Consider the following 19,355-nt stretch of genomic DNA (forward strand, 5'->3'; position numbering starts at 1 on the left):
GAAGTACAAAATATATTTTAATAAATTTTAAAGAATACAAATACATTTTTATTAAAATACGTGTATATATATATATGGCCAATGTAGCAATTTAAAATATAGTAGAAGTGGCTGACTGTTCTCCATCATACCCATGGAGAAGGAAATCACTTAAACCTAATTAGTCAGTATTTTAACGGAATTTGTCCGGAAATTGACCAAATAAATCAGTATGCTTGATTGAATTTCCCTGGTCAGGAGAAGAAGGATGAGATCTTGCTCTGGGACTTTCCTGCGGAGTGTTGTGAAACTGTGGAGAACAATGAAACGAGACTAAATCAATATTACATTGTACTTACATTATTAAATATATTTTACAATTATAATGACAGGTTTAAATAAAAAAAGAATCAATGTTTCGCTTTGCAGGAAGCTGTATGTACTGCGGAATTTGTTAGGGCTTGACTTTATAGTGAAAATGATTTCAACATGAAAATCAATAGGGATTAGCAAATGCATGTTGTGCACATTCTCGGAATCTGTATAAATATGATCTGAGCCCATGTTTATTGAACTTCTATGAAAAAGAATGCTGACCTTTATTAAGAATGCTTAATGGACTGATGAGATCTGCTCTTAAATCAGTATTCTTCTTCTGACATGCTTGTGAAATACGGGCCCTGAATACTACCTGGAACTGGGTGACTGGAAGCTTCTTCAGAGTCTTCGCAGGTGACAGAGGCACTGCCAGTCAAAGATCTTAACATCTCAGAGAACTGCTGACTGTGGTTCGGAGGGATGAACACAGATAACCCTAAACAAAGACCAAGGCAAAGTTAAAGTGTCATTTCTTTCTATTAATGAGAATATTTAGCAACGGCATAAGATGCCCCTGGTGATACCATTGTCAATAGGCATAGGGTGAGGACTTACGCCTTAGAAGAACAATGTCTTCGTCCCGCTCCGTCAGCAGGCCCACAACTGTTGAGACCATCTGCTCGTAATTATTCGTTTTCTTGTACGTTTGCAAAGCTATAAAAAGCTGATTGGTTTTTTCAGAACCAATGGCTTTTTTTATGTCGGACAGAAGGGTAGAACTGCTGAACTGACCATCTTTCCTGGACTTCTCTGGCTTTTGTGGCTTCTGATCCTTTACTGCATCAACTGTAAATGGGGGGGAACTCAAACTAATCAAGCAAATACAACAAATGTCATATATTGACGGTTAAATGACTATTGAAAACTGGGAGCTACTGTGGTTGGGTCAAGATACCCATGTAGTTGTTTCCATCTTACCAAAACAAATGCAGGCCAGTCTTTTACTATTTTACTATATTGATGCACTGGTGTGTTTTCAAAAGGATGATTCAGTGGAAAATTATTTCTTTAGGTAGTAAGGCAGCTGATCAGCCAAGATATGTTTGGTGTCCAAATTTTGTTCAATTTTAAACAGAAGGAACAAGGCAAACACTGCTAACAATAATCACCCCAAAATCTTTTCTGTAAATGCATACCTAGAACTACCAACAACTGCTCAAGCTGCATCCAGGTCTTTGTTTAGGGGTGTACAGACTTGTCAATGTGGTTTAAAACAGCATGGATTTTTGTGAAATATGCAAAACTTCACCATGTACCAGAATTCTGGGGGCAGAATTTCCATGTAGACTCCATTATCTGTGCAAAGCTTTACGGTTCTGGTGCAACACCATTACATGAAACAGAAATAATCTGCAGAAGCAACATGCATAAGTGACTGTGTTGTGTTACTATTGCATCTCAAACCACATTGGACAAGTCTGTGTGACCCCAATAAAGACATGGATGCCATTTGAACAGGTTGATTTGGATATTTATTTAAAGGAAAGATTTTGGAAGTTTTGCTTTCTGCATTTGTTGGCAATGTTGGCATCATAGCTCCTATGATAACCTAAACATGCTACATTTGGACACAAGCATGTCTTGGCTGATTGACTTTAGATTTAAGGCATAATCACACTTCAAATAAAATAGCAATGTAATTGCAATATTAGTATTCTGTCCATATCAGTCAGCCCTCATTCAAAGTAAAGACAGGTTCTGGATACGTACCACTACACAAATTGTGTGTTCCCAAATGAGATCCACCTTGATTCAGTTGTTTGCTTGAGTCCAGCTGTTTGATTGTGCCCATTTCAGCAGTCTCCACTTTTGCTGGAAGAAAAGAATGCACATCCTTCGCTGGCTAGATGTTCCATGTTTGCTTTAGAAGACGGTAAAACATGATTCCATGCCACAGTGAGCACACGTTACCTTTTTGTTGCATGAGTGCCTCCCTCTCTTCCCTTGAGAGAGAGTGCTCATGCTTGTAGCCACAGCCCTGGCCCGTAAGCAACTGACACTTTTCATCAAACTGCTTCTTGTGGTGCGGCCGAATAAACTGGTAGAGCCCTAGAGGAGGGGAAATGCATAGAAACTGAGAGATAAGCGGAATAAAAAAAAGAATCTTGTTTTCAGGCAGTGAGGTCACCCAAAAAAAAGAAAAAAAAGAACAACAATTCAGTTGAACAGTCACTATCCTTAATCCGTGTCCTTCTAGCAAATTAATCAGTGAAAAGTTACCAGGCAACAACTGACTGCCTTCTTCATGTACATTTGATGCATGCAATCAATTACACAGCAGCAGCTGACCTGTGCTGAATCCAGATGTTGATATCTTTGTGTGCTCAATTCCAAAGAAGTGAAGGATGCACAATGTGTCCTATGGGTTCTTTAAGAACACCAAGAACCACCAAACAAATCTGGGGAATGTAGGCACTCCTTTAAAAAGGCGTTTAATAGACAGATTCAAGGGGCTAAAAACTAAGGAAGCACATACTATTACCCTGCTTCTCTTAATCAAAAGACTCAAATTCCTCTAAGCTGTAACTGAATAAAAAAGTGGGCAACACTTTGGTCCATTGTAGGCTCACCTGACATTTAACGAACATTCAATTAACTATCTGAACTCTAAGATGAACGTAAATGATTATCTATTGCTACACTTAACCCCAACCTTACTCATTTAAGGTTTAGTGTAAGGTTAAGGTTAGAGTTAGGTTTAGCGTTAAATTCAGTAGACAACCATTTACATTCAACTTTGAGTTAAATTGCATTTAATACATGTGAATGTCAGGTGAGCATCTAAAATGTTTCTATTATGGACCATACAAATAAAGTGATAGCTTTTTAAAAAACATTTTAAAATTCTAAAAGTTTTCTGTAATGCCAATGCAGGTGGTTCTACTAGTAATTTCTAAATCTTTTTGTTTTCAAATGTTTATGTATATGCAGATATGTATGGGTCACTGTCCGCAGCCGCTAGTACGGTCTATCTTCATTACTGCCGTTTTTCATTGTGTGAGAATTTCATAATAAAATAGTTAATAAAAGTTTCTTGAAGTAACTTTTACATTGACTTTCACTGAAATCTAAGAAGGAGCCATTTTGGAAAGCAAAATGCACATATTGGTGCTTCCCTAATTATTCTTGAAACATGACTGCTTATCTATTTTTTTTCTGCAAGGTAATTCTGCACACAAGAGATTTCTGGTCCACCAATCTTGACGTTTCTGTCCTGTCAATGTCCACATTTAAGCCCCGCTGGAAGCATTAACCACAAGTTAATTGGACAAAGGTTTTTCACTGCTGCCCAACTGTGAAAGGCCATTAAGATAGAATAAAACAACATTGACACTTCTGTGTGTAAAACACTGTTAGCAGGTTTTCCACAAATAATTAAATACTTTAAAAACACTATTCTGTATTACCTCATGTTGCATTTGGTTGCAATTCTTACTTGTGTATTTACTTTTTTATTAATTGCTATAATTACTAAAAGACTACATTTCATGCATTTTTTTCGCTTGGCCTATTTAGTTTTCTTGCTCATGAGTGCACAAATGTATGTCCCTGTTCTTGTATGATTACCCAGCACTATTTGTGTCAATATATGCATTCTCACACCCGCGCGCACACACACACCTCTAAGCAGACTGTGTGTGTTGGGGTCTTGTAAGAGGAGCTCTGCTGCTTTTGCCACAAGGTCATCAAGATGATCTGTGGCCTTGTACACCTGGAGCGCGTGCATGATCTTCGTGAAACTATCTTGACTCAAATGTCTCTTCAGCTCCAGCATGAAGGCCTTGCCTTTACCTGCTGCACTGGATTCTACAGGTTTCTGAAAGAAGTATAAATAGGAAAATGCACATACAAGTGTTTGTTATTATAAAGATCAAAACAAATCTGATGATGATCTATAATAAATGTTCCTATTAGACAATGATCTTCAAATCTGGACCCTCAATCCAGTTTCCAGTCCTGAACTTGATAACATTTGGTTGGAGGAGCCGTTTGTTGTCAATCAATTACATTAACTGTTCCTTTAATGTCCAAAGAGAACAAAAACCTAGATTTAAGGTCAAGATTTGGGCTATAATATATCCTTCTAATTCTTAACACACCCAATATGAATCCTAGATATAACACACCAACAGCACAAAAGAGCACTTACCCGATCTTGAACTATTCTGATCTTGCGTTTCCCACCCCTAGATTCATCATCCAGGCGTTTATCATGTTGTAGAGACAGTGTGGACAAGCGGCTAGCCTAAATAAAAATAGAGAAAAAGATGTTTAGATTAAACTAGAGGTCACAGAAGACCATCACTGGTTTCATTCCCGAACCTTCTCCTCGCCAACCACGTCATCCCCTCCTGGGCTCGGGTCACTGTTGTCCAGAGCATCGAGTAGGCTCAGAGGCTTCTTCTTGCTGGAGCTCATTTCCGTCTCGTACTGGATACACAGCCTGGCTGTCCCATCTCTCCCAGAGTGTTCATCTACACCAGCAACATCAGCAGAGAATGAAAAGCATTCAGACTGCTGAGTGATGTAATGTCATAAAAACTCGCAATTTAATTTGTTTTGACTATTGTCCATTTTTTCCCCCAATTTTGTTTGTTTTACAATTAAACTAACTGAATGACTGAAAATAATTGATATATTTCAGTGATTTGGGAATCTTGACAGGCTGCTTCACTCAAAAAGTCATCCGGGTTGAAATGTACAGCACAAATTGTAATGTTCAGGCTGAAGCTGTCAGGGACACAATGTGAAATATATGTGCTTCTTGACAGCCAGGAACAGCAAAGCACCTATAAAGTTAGTTGAACATGCTGAGTTGCATAATTCATGCATTTTTGTTAGGAAATCTAACTTTAGTTTTTAACATGCATGCAATATTAATGTCTAGAAGCCTTACAATTCAGTCAATTCAGTCACACAGCAGTCTGCATACAGTGTGTCATCAGTAATTGTGTTAAAAGAATGACAGCCAATGCGGATCACTAAAACATGGTTTAACTGTTCTTCACAGTTGTTTGTGATTAAGAATTCAGACTGTTGCATGAGGGTAAGCTGTTTTTATTTTGTATTTTTTATTTTTAAGATTTTAAATATCAACAAGTTGTATAAATGCTCAGTTTCTGGTCCAAATATTTAACTGCAAAACTACAGATTTACATATGAAACTACACCTTCCAGCCATAATATTAAAAGCACCTGCTTAGTATTATGTAGATTCCCCTTATATCATCAAAATAGCTCCATGTCATCTAAGCATGGACTCTGCAAGTCAGCCAGCATTAACTTTTTCATCGGTTTGTGAACTTAAACTTTGAACTTGAACTGCTCTTTTCTGTGGGACCAGACCAGACGGGCTAGCCTTCATTCTCCAAACCCATTATTGACCCTTGGGCACCAATGACCCTGTCGCTTATTCACTGGTTGTTGTTCATTGGGCCACTTTTGGTAGGCACTGACCACTAAATACCAGGAATACCACTTATGGATTTTGGATATACTCTGACCCAGCTGTCTAGGCTTTACAATTTGTCCCTTGTCAAAGTTCAGATCCTTACGCTTGACGATTTGTCTAATTTTCAACACCTCAACTTCAACTCAACTGCCTAATATTCCCACTACTTCACAGGTACCACTGTACCGAGATAATCAATCATCTTCCCTTCACATCAATAGTTTTAATGTTACTGCTGATGAATCTTGAACAAATGTCTTAACAGTAGATCAACATACCATTGCCCCTTGACCTACATTCAGTTTTGTTTTTAAGACAGCTCACCCAGTTTCCTTCTCTTCAGGCTGGGAACATGAGAGTCCAGAACTTTGGCTTTCAGAGAGGAGGTACTCTGCCAGGCACTGGCAGGAGCTGGACGATTGCCCCCTCCACCCTGGCAAGTGTCTGGAACTGCGCTTTTCTCATGCTTGGCATCTTTCACCTTCTTCTGTGGTACTGGCCTCTAACGTACAGGAAAAAGCACCAGTGAAGAGTCAATAAATCACAGTCGAGCACAACTGAATTTAAAGGAACAAAACAAAACAAAAAATGCACTCTTCTTCTCCAGAGATTCTCCTCAAGACCAATGGTGGTCACAAGCTTGTTACTCACAAGTTTCTGTGCAACCCGGAAAAACTGTGCAGCATCACGAACCACAGTGCCAAAGTTATCAGTAATCCGCACATAAGGCCTGACCCAAGAGGGGAGTTGAGCTCGAACATCTGTATTTTTGAACCTAAAACAAAAAGAAGAAAAGAAGAGTCCATATGAAACGATTCAACATTTGTAATTACAGAGGGAAAACAAAACCTGCTGATGCCCCATTCTTACATTAAAAAACCTTTGCATCAATTATCCACATCTTGATCCATTGAGCCAAATATACATTACCCTTAGAAGTAGTTTTTTTTTTTTTTTACACTGGTAGACCATTCCAACTTCATTATGAAATTACATGTTTAATTATATTGTCAATTATGCAGTGAGATACATCAACATTTGATTAGAGATGCACAGATCTGATAATAGGATCGGATATCGGTTCCGATAATTAGCTGGATCGGGTATCGGGAAAATTAGTCTGATCCAAAGGACCGATCCAGTCACAGAGCGCGATTCTCGCACCGCCTGTATTCTAGGCTTCATAACCCAGGATCAAAGTAATCGACTGACATTATACACACATCATAGCAAACAGCAAGACTCCCCCTATCTTCATCAACCATCAGCGAGTAATCCAGCTCGTCTTCCATATAAGGAGAACAGAGAAGGGAGGGGCTGCTAGCTCGTCTTTAGTCTCACAGACTTCGAATTTCAGAATAAAAGTCCTGAGCCCAGACAGCACTGTGCTGAGGTCCAGCACAGTTATTCATTTTAGTGACCAATAAACAGAAATTGGGTTCATTAATATCTGTGTTTATTTGTTGTAGTTTGTTTTATAAAGTTAGTGAAGTAATGATTACATCAATACTGATGCCTCAAGTCTCTCCCACATGTTCAGGTATATGGTTTATTAATTCAACAATGGTACTGGATCGGTATCGGGCATCGGTCGACACGCAAAGCTTATGTAACAGTATCTGTATCAAAACAGAAAAAGATGGATCGGTGCATCCCTACATTTGATTTATTGCCATCAGCAACATCACTTACAAAAAGAAGACACATGGGTTCACTTTGTCATTTTGGATAGTAAAATAAAACCAGTAGGTAACACTTTTATACCTAACCACTGTAAATGACCATTACATTACATAGAAATAATGAACAATTGGTAGAGCTCTCAGGGCAATTCTTGGTAATCAAGACGAGTCTAACCATTATTACCAATGACAGAACGTGTAGATAAGCTACAGGGGTTCAGCAAAATCTAATGGAACCAAGGATTTTCTGCAATGAGTTCTGACCTGTGGTCACAGAGGAATATGGCTCCGTAATCCTCGCGATGGCGGATTACTCTGCCAATGGCTTGGTTCACAGCGCGTGACGCCTGCTGCCTGTACCACTCCTGCCCAGACAGATACTGAACAAACAGACATGGGCATGCACACTAATTAGAACATGTATAATACATTATCAAAGACATAAAACACAGCACCATCCTGAGCTTTACTTAGGAATTTATGGAAACTGCTACCTTTACACCACTGATTTTCTTTCTGCACATCTCATCCAAATATTGCATCTTCAGCACTACCCTCGGGTCCATTCTCGGAGGGAAGGGAAGACCAGTGATGATCACCCCACGGCCATACGTGTCCGCAAAATCCAATCCTTCACTTGCCTCAGGAGCAAAAAATAAATAAATTCATAATAATGATAATAATGTTCTACTGAGCTTTCTTAATGACATCTTAACTGCAGAAAAAAAATCTTCCTACCTTTCCCCTACATACAGCAAAGAAGCTCCCTCCACTTGACTTGGGATCATTCACCTTATCATAAAAACCATCCATCACCTGGAATAAAAGGCATATTGATGGTACTGCTATTACAGAGGTATCACAGGATTTCAACAATGTCCAACACATACTGCTCCATTTAAGAAAACAAGTATTTAACATTTAAAAACAAAAAAAGTCAAAACCACACGATCACCCGAGGAACTGCAAGAGACATACCTCTGTAAACGTGCTTTTCCCTCTGGGCTCCACAAACATGGGCTTTGTATTTTCAATGCGGTCTGCATGGCCATTCGCCTGTTTGAGTCAGGTAAAGAACATACATTGCACAATTTTAGTATTAGTCAAACTGTACTTGAATTTGTTTCTTAGATTTTATAAAAAAAAAAGATTTGCTTTTCATGACAATAAAAATTATTGAAAAATATATTTTAGTATGCAATCAATAGGAACAATTTTTTGTTCTGACAGTGATGATACTGTACTGTACTGTACTATGTACCCTCCAAAATTCCAGAGTCTTGTCCAATACAGGGTAGGAGGGAAAGAACACCAACAGGCCATGTGGAACCACTCGACTTAGATTTACTATCACAAAAAAAGAGGCAAATTGTTACGTAAATGTTTAAAGGACTAATTCTCTCCTTCATTCTGAATACTGGAAGCAGAGCGTTTAGGCCCAAGTGTAGCAAAATAGGTCACGGACGTCCTATTTAATTAATTACTCACCCACAGTATTTCCTAAGGACGCCATGTTCTCAGGAACAAACCTTGATGCAAAAAAGCAATACACAATGCAGTTATTATAAGTGTATTATTAATGCTCAATAATAACCTGGAGGTAAAAATGTAATGGATCTATATCCACAGAACAAGCATTGGAACATCACAAAAGAAACATGGAACAATAGGATGCAGAACAGGTCGCCACTGCTGTGTTGTCTTTTTCCAGAGTGGGATCTTAAGGTAACTTGACGCTCCAGGCATGTTGTTGCAATGCCTCTTAAGTGCAGCCCCTACTCGTATGGGACAGCTAAAGCTGATGTAATATGGGGAAATATCACAGTGAGCAGTTCTTTACAAACTGCTAAAGAAAAGATGCGCCCACCTCTTGTCAAAAGCTGTGCTGAGCTGCACGCCGTCTGGGCCTTTGTCGATGATGCTGACGAAAATTTGGTCCTTCTGAATGACATGAGGGTTCTCCAAACACACAGGGAAGGGGCTACAGAGGAAACAACAGAACCACATTGCTTTTGCTTCAGCTACACTGTTAAAAATGAAGGCTCTTAAATAATTTTTGGCATTACAGAGGCAGTTCTGGGGCAAACCCAGATAGAACCTTATATTCTATATTAGAACCTTTATAGTACATCATTATTTAGTTAATAAATAACTCTCCATGTACTATATTATATTATAACAATATAATATTTTATATAGTGTTCGAATAGAGGACATCGCAATAAGCTTTTGTCAGTATATTATGGATATTGAACATGTGCAGCATCTAAAACATTGTTTACATTCATTATATTTCTTTTTCATGAAAAAAAAAAAAAAAAGATTTTACTGTAGCACCACTGCGTGTTTAAAACCCAAAAAGAAGTGGAATACTGTGATCTACAATGTTTTTAGGGGATGTCACAATCAGAGCCTCTTAATTCAGGTACAGTTTGACTCCGGGCAGTGGTGGCTCAGCGGTTAGAGCGCCGGGCTATTGATAACAGGGCTGTGGGTTTGCTTCCCGGGCTCCCAAGGCCCTTTACCCTCGCTGCTCCCTGGGCACTGTGTGTGTGTGTACTCACTGCCCCTAGTTCACTAGTGTGTGTGTGTGTGTTCACTACCACAGATGGGTTAAATGTGGAGGACACATTTCGCTGTACAGTGTACAGTGACCAATACATGCACCTTTACCTTTTTTTTACTTTAATGCCGAGTATCAGCCGATACCGATCTGATAAATACATAATACAGTCACACAGTTAGATAAGATGAGCTGCTAATTAATACGTTCAGTAAAATCACTTTATATTTAGTAGCAGTTTCAATTAATGAGACATTCTAGAGTGACTGATTTAGCATAGTAGAGATTTCTTAAAATGACCGTTTTATAGTGTGATTAATATCTTATAATCCAGTCCGAAACCCATCCCTGACCATTCAGCTGCAGTTAAGTCACTTTGTGTGTGTATGAAGTTGTGCACACTCTGGCCTGATGTCTGTTGGTGTCTGTCCACTGCTGATTAAATCTTTTTTGTAAGGTGAATGTGTTATGAATTATGTTTCTATAATGTGTATAAGCGTTAGCATTAGTCAATAACCACCCAAAAAAAAAACTCTGAAAGAGTGGAAGGGTGTAGCACCACTAGTCAATTTATACCAGAAGCCCCTGATCATTATACATTTCTGCCATATCACCCACCCTTTAATTGTGATACTGCTTTTCTGAAAATTGAAAAGAAAAAAAAAGGTTCACAAAAAAGGTTGCGTCTTGACAAGATCAGAAATTCATATTGATAGTGATGTAACACTATCACAATAACAGTGAGCAAATCACACTGCCCTGAAAGACTAACTGAAAGATTCTTTAGGGAACCAAAAGTGGTTATTCTAATGAATAACCCTAAATAACCGTTCCTGCACCCTTTTGTTCTGCCTGGTTCTGAGAGAGAAGGGCAAGTGCAACAAAGACCTACATTTGCATTTCGCAGGTGAAAGACGAAAGTGGTGAAAGGGTTCCGCTGGTCAGGATGATGCAGCGCACCTCCTGTCTGAGCAACTCTTGCATGCTGAAGCCAGGACAGAAACACCAGTAGCTCAGCACATTCCCTAGAGGACACACACGCGCGCGCACACACACACACATACACAGCAATCTGTGAGTAACTGAACAGGCTAAGTTCTTGTGCTTTTGGCTCCACACTCTAGACTTGGATTTGAAATGAAACAATAAGTGTGTGTATGCTGGGTGAACTATATGGCTCATATGATATACGCTGCGATTTTACGCATAGCGACTTATTTTCAATGACCATTAGGGAAAATGAAGTCATGATTAGTGCTTGGTTGCCAGTTATTTGCGATTAAAGACTACCAGAATTCTTAATATACTAGTTATCTTCCCTGGTGATGCTCTGCCAGTCTTCAGTCTTGGGGGGGGGGGGGGGGGGGGGGCCATCTGGTTGGATCTACACTGCTGTGTTTGTGCCCTTCAAAATGCATCCTGCAGTCATATCATCAACAAAAGACAACTGAGTCAGTCGTACAGGCAGTCATATCGCCCATGCTGAAACAGTACACCGCTCTGCTCTTTCATGAAACTGCTTTCATAAAAAAAAAGTTCATGAAAAGTGTTCAGAAGTGCTTTGCATTGGTTTATGAATTTGTCCCAAAAGGCTACAAGCTTTGTTTACTTTGCCACAAAAAATGCATCTACACAATCATTACAACATATGAATTTATACTTTGCATTAATTTCTCACAGAGCCATCTGCCCTAAAATTCAATCGCAATTACAAGACAACAGGTTTAATTTTCCTTTTCTTATGTAACTCAATGTTTTTCTCAATTATTATAAAATAATGTACAGCTCAATAATTATTCATTATATAATCTAGTGGATACTTACAAAGTTGCAGAGTAGCAGTACCTTAATATAATTACATAAAAGAATAATAATAATAATTCTTTTAGTAGTAATAGTTCTGTGTTAGTAGTAGTTTTACGTTTGTGTTGCTGAAGTGAAAATCCTCTATGTACAGAATACTTCAACATATTATGAATTACAATTACAGAAGAGGTTATGGCTTTTTTCTATAAATTGTTATATAATATGTTAAATATAGCAAATAAAACAGTGCAGTTAAGGTCACATAAATGCCACACAAAGGTTTGTTTTCTGCATAAAATATTAACATATTTCTGCTTAAAAACACATGATCTGAACAGTGTCCAAACTTTTGTGTATGATTGTACATTCAACAAACTGGACTGAAAACAGGAATTCCAAACATTTGAACAGTGGTGTATGTGTAAACTGCAACCTAAACCAAGCGAATGTTAAGACTCAGTAATGGTAATACACTACTGTGATCTGACTATGTCCTTAAAGGCCATTAATTCAACTACACTACAATAAGATTCTCCTTTGCTTATAGTTTGAGTCGATGGACTCATTGCATTATTTCATATCCAGTGGGCTGGAGTACAAGGCCAAAATAAAGAGAAGAAAAAGAACTCCTGCATCTATTTGAAAACATAAGTAAAAAAAATTGTTTTATCATTTTTCTATTCGTTTCATCCAAACCTAAGAATTTCATTTCCATACCTTGTTTTTTGACAGAAGAAGATGCCCATACATCAGCGTTCTGCTTTTTCTTGAAGTTGCTCGTATCTGGGTGTATATGTACCTGATAAGGAGAACAGGTTTCACCTTTAAACTGAGAGCAACAAAGGCAGATAACTTACATGTTTTCTGTTATTAAGTAAACCATCAAACACCACACCCAATCAACAAGTACAATTCTGGCATAATGCTTACATATACAGATCATAACATTAGCATTGCCTGCCTAATATAGAGTAGCTTCCCCTTGTGCCACCACAACAGATCTGACCATTCAGGGCATGGACTCCACAAGATCTCTAAAGGTGTCCTGTGGTATCTGGCACCACGATGTTAAGTTTAGTATATTGTGAGATTGGGCCTCCATGGGTCACATCAACAAGCCTTAGGTGCACGTTTCACTGGTTGTCCTTCCTTTTGGTAGGTACTGATCACTGCATACCATCAACACCCCACAAAACCTGTCTGACTTCTGATTTCCAATGCTTGCCCATTTTCCCTGCTTCACCTTCAAGAACTGACTGTTTACTTGCTGCCTAATATATCCACCACTTGACAGATGACACTGTAGATGGAGATAATCAATGTTTCACTTTTTCACCTCTCAATGGTGTTAAAAAGTTATGGCTGATCAGTATCAGGGATATATGCAAAAACCCTCCATCTCTATCTTTGCCATTTTTTCATTATCATTTGACTCTAGTAGTTGTTCTGTCAAATTACATGAAAAATTGACCAATAGAAATTCTATTGAATTCTACTAAAAACTATACATATATTTCTTATGGAGTGTTCATCATAAACGTTCGACACGATGTAAAAAAAACCTCACAACACATCAGTTAATATGACAGACCTTAAACTGCTGCATGCTGTTCTCCATCTGTGATTTCATACTGCCCTCTGCAGGATCAACTGCAAACACCAACTGAGGACACAAAAAATAAATAAATAATAGATCAATAAATAAAATATTTGTACTAACTAACAGTCTTTTATCAAAAAGAAACAGGGGAAAAAAGTGCAAGGTGTCTGCATTTACCTACCTGGATTATATCTGCAACCTTCTGCAGCCCGCTGGTGTTGAGGAAGATACCAGGCTCTAAAAAACAGGTTCAAATATATAGAGTTATTTTAAGACCAATGTCTGAACAGCACATGCACTGCATGATTCACCCCACACTTGCTTAACAACCTACTTCCAGCTAGATATCCTGTGATTTGCTCCATTGCCTCCACAATAGCAGTCTTAGTGTCATAGTTCACATGAGCCTTTTGAAAAACTTCATATATGAAGCTAGGATGGAGCAGAAAAATAATGTATTTAGAACAGAGAAAAGAAACACACTCACAGGTTTAAGAATATTCAAAAAGGCTTTATACTTGGTCACAAAAAAAGGACTTTACAAACCTGCCAGGCTTGGTAATTCCTTGGTTATTCGAGGGCATCTCATAACTATTTATAGTAAGCTCTAGGTCCATTAAAATTTCTGCAGAAGTTAATCAGAACACATTACAATGTGAAACCATCATAATAAACAAATGTTTAGCATTTCAAACAGTTAAGTGACAGTTCAGCAAACACATATGAAGCCCAAAAAGCCACAAGACTACTTCATAGTAGTTTGTACACAATAGGTTCAGGTGACACTTTCTCTTTGTTTTTTCACTTCACACAAAGATTACCACAATCTAAACATGAAATGGAGGTGTCTGATTATTATTATACAAGTTTAAAGCTTGACTCTTCCATCAAATCGTTGTCTAGTGTGCCAATGAAATGCCTTGAAGCATAACTGTTTAGCATTTTACCTTAAATTACGGCTTCTAAATCATTTTGATGCTCCACTGATTTTGCCATATGGAGACCAGCGTCTCTGTTGTTGCCATTCCGGTCTTAGTATGCCAGTTTTTGAGCTATGTAACTTCGAAGCAGGCAGCACAGTGTTGGTGAGAGCTATGTACTGCTCTGACACTCCATTCATATTTGGGTAAAACCCTGTAACATTACTGAACCACGCCAGCCCACATGCTTCTATCAATTCAGATGACAGTTTTGTATCTCTCAGCTTTTCCAGAAATGCATGTATACTGCATGGCTTTAGGTGTGTCTCAAAGAGCAATTTACACTATGCACTACAATTAAGAGGGAGCCAAAGAGATTCTTGCATAATGCTACCTTAACGTGTCCTATAAGAAGTACATTCTCCTGCTTTTTGGCCCAGTCCCATTGCTCGTTTTGAACCCCTGCACCCCTCATTCATGCATGCCTGCTAGATGAGCAAGGGTGCAATGTGTCCCATTTCCTTAAATTTCCCCAACAAATGTGCTGAAGAGAGCCATCTATAAGCACTTGATGCACATCTCTCATAAGCCCACATCAGATACTGCTTTCCTAAATGCAATTACTTAATATGTTCCATGTCTTTCAGTGACATTCCACATGTAAACCAATAGAAAAAAAAGAGAAAAATAAAATAAGTGTGAGTAGAATCCATTATATTTATTAAGATTGAAATGGTTTTGATTGTCCTGTTTTTGAAAATTTAACTTGCCAATTTGCCATTTTAGCAGAAGCACAACAAAAATAGTGTGTTTAAGTAGCAGTGTTGTATACAAGTGAAGGGACGCAAGACGAAGTAGGTCTCTCTAAACTCTCTGACGCCTCGAACGTTCACGCCTCTTTTACCTGCCTTTCAAAAATGTCATAAAGGTGCACTTCCAGGAAGAGCTTAAGGCAAGAATTGGGACAGGGCCTTTGAACAAGAGGTGTTTTTTGTCTGATCACCCCTTAACCATGTGGTTTGTACAAGGTCCATAAGCTTTAAATCCTAGTTACATCAAGTATTATATATTAATGCCTCATATAATGCCTCATATATATGACTTGGCTGAAAATATATTTAAATAAAACAATGCATATTACTTACGTTTTATTTTAGCAATGGTTGTGATGTCCAGTTTCAGTCCTGTAGAAAAGAGCACAATAAAAGAGATCTGCCTTTTTGAAACCATGAAATGGGCAGAAAAAGACTGCTATACAAATTACAAGGCAAACCTGAGTTTAGAGACTCGACATTAAAATCCTCTGAAGAATCTCCTTTCCCGATTTCTGTGGCCTGCTCCCTCAAAAGCCTGTCTACAGCATCAATGGCTGAGGTCAAGTCATAAGGGGTCAGGTCAAATGAGGTAGATTCCTCACACATCTTCTCCTGTAAATCATGACAAATATTCTCCTTAGTGAAACAGTCTAACGCTTATTCAGACAGGATTCGTTTTACATGGGGAGGTGGGGTAATGTAATGATTACCAGAGTTTCTCAGTAATTTTAGTCCCATCCGAATGCACCATGTCAGTCATTTTTACAAACAGATGTGGCATGTTTACACATGTTTTTTATTTCTGGTGCCAAAGCAGTTTTTCACAGCTTTTCTCAAGTGAGCTTTAGGAGGTGCTCAAGTAGGCCCTTAGTTTCGTTGTGCATGGCACAGATACTTCGGGTCATTGTGGAGCATAGCCTATAGCATATACATGTGTTATGAGCACATTGCTGCTAATTTGCTAATTAGCGAACATTGCTAATAACTTAAATTTCATTATTACTATAAGTGGGTTATCGCCAATGTTTTTATTTGTTTTTTGGACAAACATCCTGTAGTAGAACTACACTACTACACTTGCTCATGTAAAACTAATCCTGTCCAAACAGGGATTAAAGCAACATGTAATTGCTGACATGCAAAAAAAAAATGGTCACAATTTGAATCTGGCAGATGTTTTTTTATTACATTGGTTCAGAATTTCAACATGAATTCTCCTAAATTACTTAAATTAAATTACATTTCCTTTTCCTGTAAAGTTGCTATTTTGAAGACAAACGTTTTCTGCATGACAGCAACCATATGAAAAACTAGCTACATATTTGCTTTAGCAGTACTCCAAAACAAACAACAACAACATACTAATCCTTACCACATTATGTGCCTCATCAAAAATGACAACTGCCCCTTTAAGCTCTATGTTGTGTGCCCGGCGACTCTGCAAGAGAAATCAGTTTATTACACAACTGAGAACTGAGCAATTCTCCCTTCTGTTTTGAAAGAATATAAGGAATGACACTTTCCTCACCTTTGGATCAAGGAGGTAGTTGTATGGCATAAATATAAGGTCGGCATGCTGCTTCAGTGAGCGAGACAGATAATATGGACACACTCTGCAACACAATGGCAATTAGTCTTAAGGTTGACTTATTGACAATCTTAATTAGAAAGGCTTCATTCTCATTTTTGGCACTGACCATAGTCCAACACTTTCAATACTGAGTTGATAAGTTACCCCTTAGTCTCTGCTGTCTTTCATAGAAACCATGAGTGTGGAGTAAAGTGGGAAGGTATGAGGAGGGGAGTATGCTATATATTCTTATGCTCAAATGAATGGGCTCCATCTCCATCTTGCATGGTCACTCAGTTTGGACAACCTGTATCCACCCTCTAACTTATACTCTTCAATATGCTTGTGTGGAGTGTTCTCGTCTTCATGGTCAATTAGTAGCCAGAAACACTGGACTTTCCAGACAAGTGTCATCATACTATAATCACTTAATACACACTGAATGCCATTCCATTCTCACAGCGGTGTTCCAGAGTGTAGTGTAAGGCCTTTGCAGAAAGGTAGAGGCTGTAAATCCAGCAAGGGGAAAACAGGCTTAATTTTACCTAATGGCAAACAGAGAACTCCATACCTTTCTTTTTTACCAGTTTTCACAAGATCTTCAACGTCCAGGATAGAGTTCATGATGTCTTTGTCAGTGCTCTTCTCTATATTTAGCAACACATAGGCAACATAAACAACATTTAACAAATACTACAAACAAAGAATCAGAATTAATAGAAAGTTTACCAAACTGTTCACTCAACATGTCAGGGCCAGTTATGAATAAACAACTTTAAATACAACTGAATTTTCAAACAACTATTGACCCGCAGTAACATATGGCTCATACCATCAACATTGTTATAGAAGACACAAGAGCGGGTTGATACTTTGGCTCGGCACATATGGACCTGAAATAACATAATACAACATAGTAAGTTATATAAAAAAGAATGTTGTATTTTAATGCAGTGTCCATAGCTCTGATTTCAATCCCCCCCCCGAATTTCAAGTTGCTTATTACACCTAGTTATGTACATACCTTGATGTGGTTGCTTTCCTGCTTAATTATATCTTGGTTGATGCATAGTTGTTCTCTGGACCCCAGAACACAAACCTTTGGCCTAAGATTGAGATTACGATGATGATTAATGGAGACATTTTAGATTCTATCCGATTTACAGTAGCTAGCTAATTATGTCTGGCCATTTTAGTCGTTTTTTTCCATATAAAAAAAAAAAACAAAAAAAAAAACAACACAGAATTATAAATAGAAAAATAAATACTTCTTTCTGAAAGCCATTGCATACAAAACTCCATATCCATTTAAAGCACTGACCTGTAAGATGTATTCCTCAGCTCACTGATGACTTGCGTTAACTGAGAATGTGTCCTGGAAGCATAGATGATTTTGGGGATATCCGTGTAATATGCTGCTCAGAAAACATAAGAAACATTACTACATTATCTAGATTATGAAACTAATCAAAGGGTTTGTGTAAAAGACTTTCCTCATTTAGTGTTCAAAATCATCAGGCTATGTATTTCACATTCACAGCATTTGAGAGACACAAATTCAAATCCCATTAAAGAGACTTGCCCAATGACGCACACTATTTCCCAGCCCCTTTAATTGATAAAGGGTCTGTTAATGAGACATACACAATGGCACTATTAACTAGCATGCTTTGGGAAACTGGGCCTCATTTGGATGATCAGTTATGTTAGAAGCATGGAAAACACTAACATGTGGAACTCCTGGATCGAGTTTGAGAAGCACCGCTTCCCACCCCTTCCCAACCACCCTTTCATTTTATCTGATTTTGATGCCAGGCCAGTCCAATCATCTAGATTACATGCAGCTTTGAAGAGATGTATGCAATCAAACACAAAACTGCATGCAGGAAACACACTCTTTACTCTTCATACCTGGGACATCTCCGTCAGTTGCTGCTGTTCCCCATGACGACATAGGCCTGTCAGGAAAGAGCTCGGCACCTCCCATCTTCTCTGAAATCTTGCGGGCAGATATGGAGTCCTTGAAGTATTCCCTCCAGCCAAGCGTCGCACAAAGTAGACATAAGGTTTTGCCAGTGCCTGTTGGACTTTCAAGAACTCCATTTACCTTCTGAAATAAGAACAGCAGAACGGTATTCAACCATGGAAGTTGATGGTTCAAAACATGTTTGCCTGCAGGGTCAGCTTCATCCTGTTCACGAACATCTTAGACTGCACGGCAAAAATATTAATTTATCAAGCAAATTGGAAATACAAGTATTCCCAATGGAAATGGGAATTGACATGGTAATTTACTCCAGGCCTAGGATTAATCCTTGTCCAGAATATCAACCTTCTATACTGAAAAAGATCCAGAAACCCACTGTAATTAGTAAATGCAGCTACTTTAAGATGCATCCATTGCTGACATTAGTGCTTAATTGTGCACACTTGGCTTACACAATCTCCATAGAAAAACACTGCCAAGAATTAAGCAGTGTTCCCTGGAGTGACCGAGCCCCATCCCGTACCTTTGGGATGAGTTGGACTCTCTCTGTGCTCCAGAACTATTAGCTAATTATCAAGCATCAGTCCCAGACCTCACTAATGT

General features: G+C 38.4%; 1 protein-coding gene across 1 annotated transcript in view; it reads right to left on the reverse strand.

Annotated features, from left to right (window-relative positions):
* Positions 1-19,355, reverse strand: part of rtel1 (regulator of telomere elongation helicase 1) — a 22,136-nt gene continuing 2,781 nt past the window's right edge. The window contains exons 3-34 of the mRNA XM_072660645.1: positions 18,677-18,875; positions 18,087-18,180; positions 17,790-17,871; positions 17,598-17,658; positions 17,337-17,412; positions 16,724-16,808; positions 16,568-16,633; positions 15,654-15,807; positions 15,526-15,564; positions 14,007-14,085; positions 13,795-13,892; positions 13,642-13,697; positions 13,452-13,523; positions 12,578-12,659; positions 10,947-11,079; positions 9,359-9,472; positions 8,980-9,020; positions 8,753-8,838; positions 8,470-8,547; positions 8,230-8,307; positions 7,986-8,132; positions 7,756-7,871; positions 6,461-6,584; positions 6,134-6,311; positions 4,681-4,832; positions 4,508-4,603; positions 3,979-4,174; positions 2,269-2,406; positions 2,068-2,169; positions 913-1,143; positions 671-793; positions 1-289 (exon numbers count right to left, since the gene is read on the reverse strand). Coding sequence (XP_072516746.1) covers positions 234-289; positions 671-793; positions 913-1,143; positions 2,068-2,169; positions 2,269-2,406; positions 3,979-4,174; positions 4,508-4,603; positions 4,681-4,832; positions 6,134-6,311; positions 6,461-6,584; positions 7,756-7,871; positions 7,986-8,132; positions 8,230-8,307; positions 8,470-8,547; positions 8,753-8,838; positions 8,980-9,020; positions 9,359-9,472; positions 10,947-11,079; positions 12,578-12,659; positions 13,452-13,523; positions 13,642-13,697; positions 13,795-13,892; positions 14,007-14,085; positions 15,526-15,564; positions 15,654-15,807; positions 16,568-16,633; positions 16,724-16,808; positions 17,337-17,412; positions 17,598-17,658; positions 17,790-17,871; positions 18,087-18,180; positions 18,677-18,875 — 3,432 coding nt within the window. The 3' untranslated portion in view covers positions 1-233. The remainder of the gene's footprint in view (positions 290-670; positions 794-912; positions 1,144-2,067; positions 2,170-2,268; positions 2,407-3,978; positions 4,175-4,507; positions 4,604-4,680; positions 4,833-6,133; positions 6,312-6,460; positions 6,585-7,755; positions 7,872-7,985; positions 8,133-8,229; positions 8,308-8,469; positions 8,548-8,752; positions 8,839-8,979; positions 9,021-9,358; positions 9,473-10,946; positions 11,080-12,577; positions 12,660-13,451; positions 13,524-13,641; positions 13,698-13,794; positions 13,893-14,006; positions 14,086-15,525; positions 15,565-15,653; positions 15,808-16,567; positions 16,634-16,723; positions 16,809-17,336; positions 17,413-17,597; positions 17,659-17,789; positions 17,872-18,086; positions 18,181-18,676; positions 18,876-19,355) is intronic.

This window comes from Salminus brasiliensis, chromosome 17 (assembly GCF_030463535.1).
Source record: "Salminus brasiliensis chromosome 17, fSalBra1.hap2, whole genome shotgun sequence".
NCBI lineage: Eukaryota > Metazoa > Chordata > Actinopteri > Characiformes > Bryconidae > Salminus > Salminus brasiliensis.